Source organism: Pteropus vampyrus, unplaced genomic scaffold (assembly GCF_000151845.1).
Source record: "Pteropus vampyrus isolate Shadow unplaced genomic scaffold, Pvam_2.0 Scaffold143, whole genome shotgun sequence".
Taxonomy (NCBI): domain Eukaryota; kingdom Metazoa; phylum Chordata; class Mammalia; order Chiroptera; family Pteropodidae; genus Pteropus; species Pteropus vampyrus.
This window is the reverse complement of record NW_011888924.1, coordinates 1,788,835-1,790,728: the sequence shown is the minus strand read 5'-3', so window position 1 is coordinate 1,790,728 and position 1,894 is coordinate 1,788,835. Positions and strand designations below refer to the sequence as shown.

The 1,894-nt window shown below is 55.9% G+C and overlaps 1 protein-coding gene across 1 annotated transcript in view; it reads right to left on the bottom strand.

Annotated features, from left to right (window-relative positions):
* CACNG1 (calcium voltage-gated channel auxiliary subunit gamma 1) overlaps positions 1 to 1,058 on the bottom strand; it is a 9,434-nt gene extending 8,376 nt beyond the window's left edge. The window contains exon 1 of the mRNA XM_011368576.1: positions 824 to 1,058. Within this exon, the coding sequence (XP_011366878.1) occupies positions 824 to 1,058 (235 nt within the window). The remainder of the gene's footprint in view (positions 1 to 823) is intronic.
* Positions 1,059 to 1,894: the final 836 nt, after the last annotated feature.

The window sequence follows — 1,894 nt, the reverse complement described above, 5'->3', positions numbered from 1 at the left end:
GACTAGTCGCCCTAATATCAGGGATTCTTGACAAGGAGTTCACCTTCAGTGTGTCACCTTCAATTGGTCACATGGTAGGAAATCGAGGAATGTACTTATATTGCAGAGGAAGAAAATGCTTTCTAACTCTGAAGGGTTCTGAGCCAAGAAAGAAAGTACAGAAGGACCGATGGCTCTGACAAAAAGTAGGTGGCTCATCTCCAACCAGGACCCAGCTTCACGAACGTGTGGCCTGTGCAGTCGCTCAAGGCCCTGCACCCAGAAAGGACCTAGGCTTGTTTTCATGCTCTGCCGTCACCACCTTGCAACTCTTAAAAACAATTACAAGGATCCCTGTGTTTTCATTTTGCTCTGGGTCCTATAAATTCTGCAGTCTATCCTGTCTACACCTTGGAGGCTGAGAAAGAAACACGCCAGCCCCATAGGTCCCTTCAACCTGAGGACATAGGGCCACCAGCCTGTCCTTACAGGGAGAGAGTGGAGCTGGGCACACCCAGAGGAGTGGCTGCTGCTGAGGCCAGAAGCCTCTAGTCTGGTCGGCCCCCGGTTTCTTTCCTGAGCCTCTTGTCCCATCCATCCAGACCCCTGCTCTGACTGAGAAGCCCCAAGCGTCAGCAAGACAGAAGTAGCGGGAAATAAATCCCTTCATTTTACAACACAGCGCTGGCTGCAAGCATGACGGCATGCGGTTCAGATCCCCTTCCCTGGGCACAGAGAGCTGTTCGAAGGCATGAAAACCTGCCCTCTTTCCCATGGGCCACTTTTCCAGGGAGATGAGTACGGGCAGGACGCAGGGACAGGGGACAGAGAGTGGGTACGTTACCCCCAGGCAGGGTGATAGGTCCGCAGCTCTTGTCCTTGCTGCCACTCATGACAATACTCTTGGTGCAAATCCGCCAGAGGCCGAAGTGGGCTGCGTCACAGGAGGCGTTGTGGTGCTCCACGTGGGGGCTCAGCACGGCCCAGTGGTCGGTCACCACGGCCACCATGGCCAGCACGATGCCCACCAGGATGCAGAAGAGGGTCACGCGGGCCTTCAGGGCTTTGGTCTGGGACATGGTGGTTGTGGAGAAGTACGTACTCAAGTCTGGGTCCGGCGGCAGCGTCTCCTTGGGCAGGTGGCAGCAGTTATAGTGCTGGTGTGAAAGCTAAGTTTAGGGTGCCCGGCCAAGCCAGAGTGGGCTGGCCTTGGGGCTGAGGGACATTGGACAGGGCTGAGCAGCTGCCTAGACGTGACAGGGGCCTGAGGGAGGCTTCTATTAATGCACAGGCACAGGCACGTCACTGTCACCGAGGATGACTTCTTCTCGGGTTTCAGGACATTCTTCCCTTCTTGAATCCAGAAATACTTCAGGGAGGGGCAAGGAGGGAAGGCTGTGGATGGTGACTGCAGACTTGTACTGAGTGGCAGCTCAGAGGACCTGAGTTGGGAGGAGGTGAGGGGCAGGCAACAGAGACACTTGGTGTGCGGGGATCTGCCTGCTCGGGGCTGAAGGAGAAGGGGCATTGCCTCGGCATGTGCTCTATTTGCTATGAATGCAGAGGGCTTCGCATTTGCAGAATAGACTGGTCGCCCTAATATCAGGTATTCTTGACAAGGTGAGGGCAGGGGACCCTAAAGGATACAGGTAGCTCAGCCTTCTGTTCTCACGCCAGGCAAGTCAGTCATCAGGGCTGGGTGCATGTGTCCTCATCCTCAGGGGCCGAGGGACCCAGGACCCTGGGATAACCCACCTAGGGACTCTGGAGCCCACCTCCCAGGCAAGGGCCTTAGCCCCAAGCCCCATGACATCTCCCAAACTGTAGGAAGATGTCAGGTGGGTCCTGGGCCCGGCACGATCCGACATATTCTCCCATCCCGTCCGGGGTTAGTAAGTCTTTTACACCCTTACGA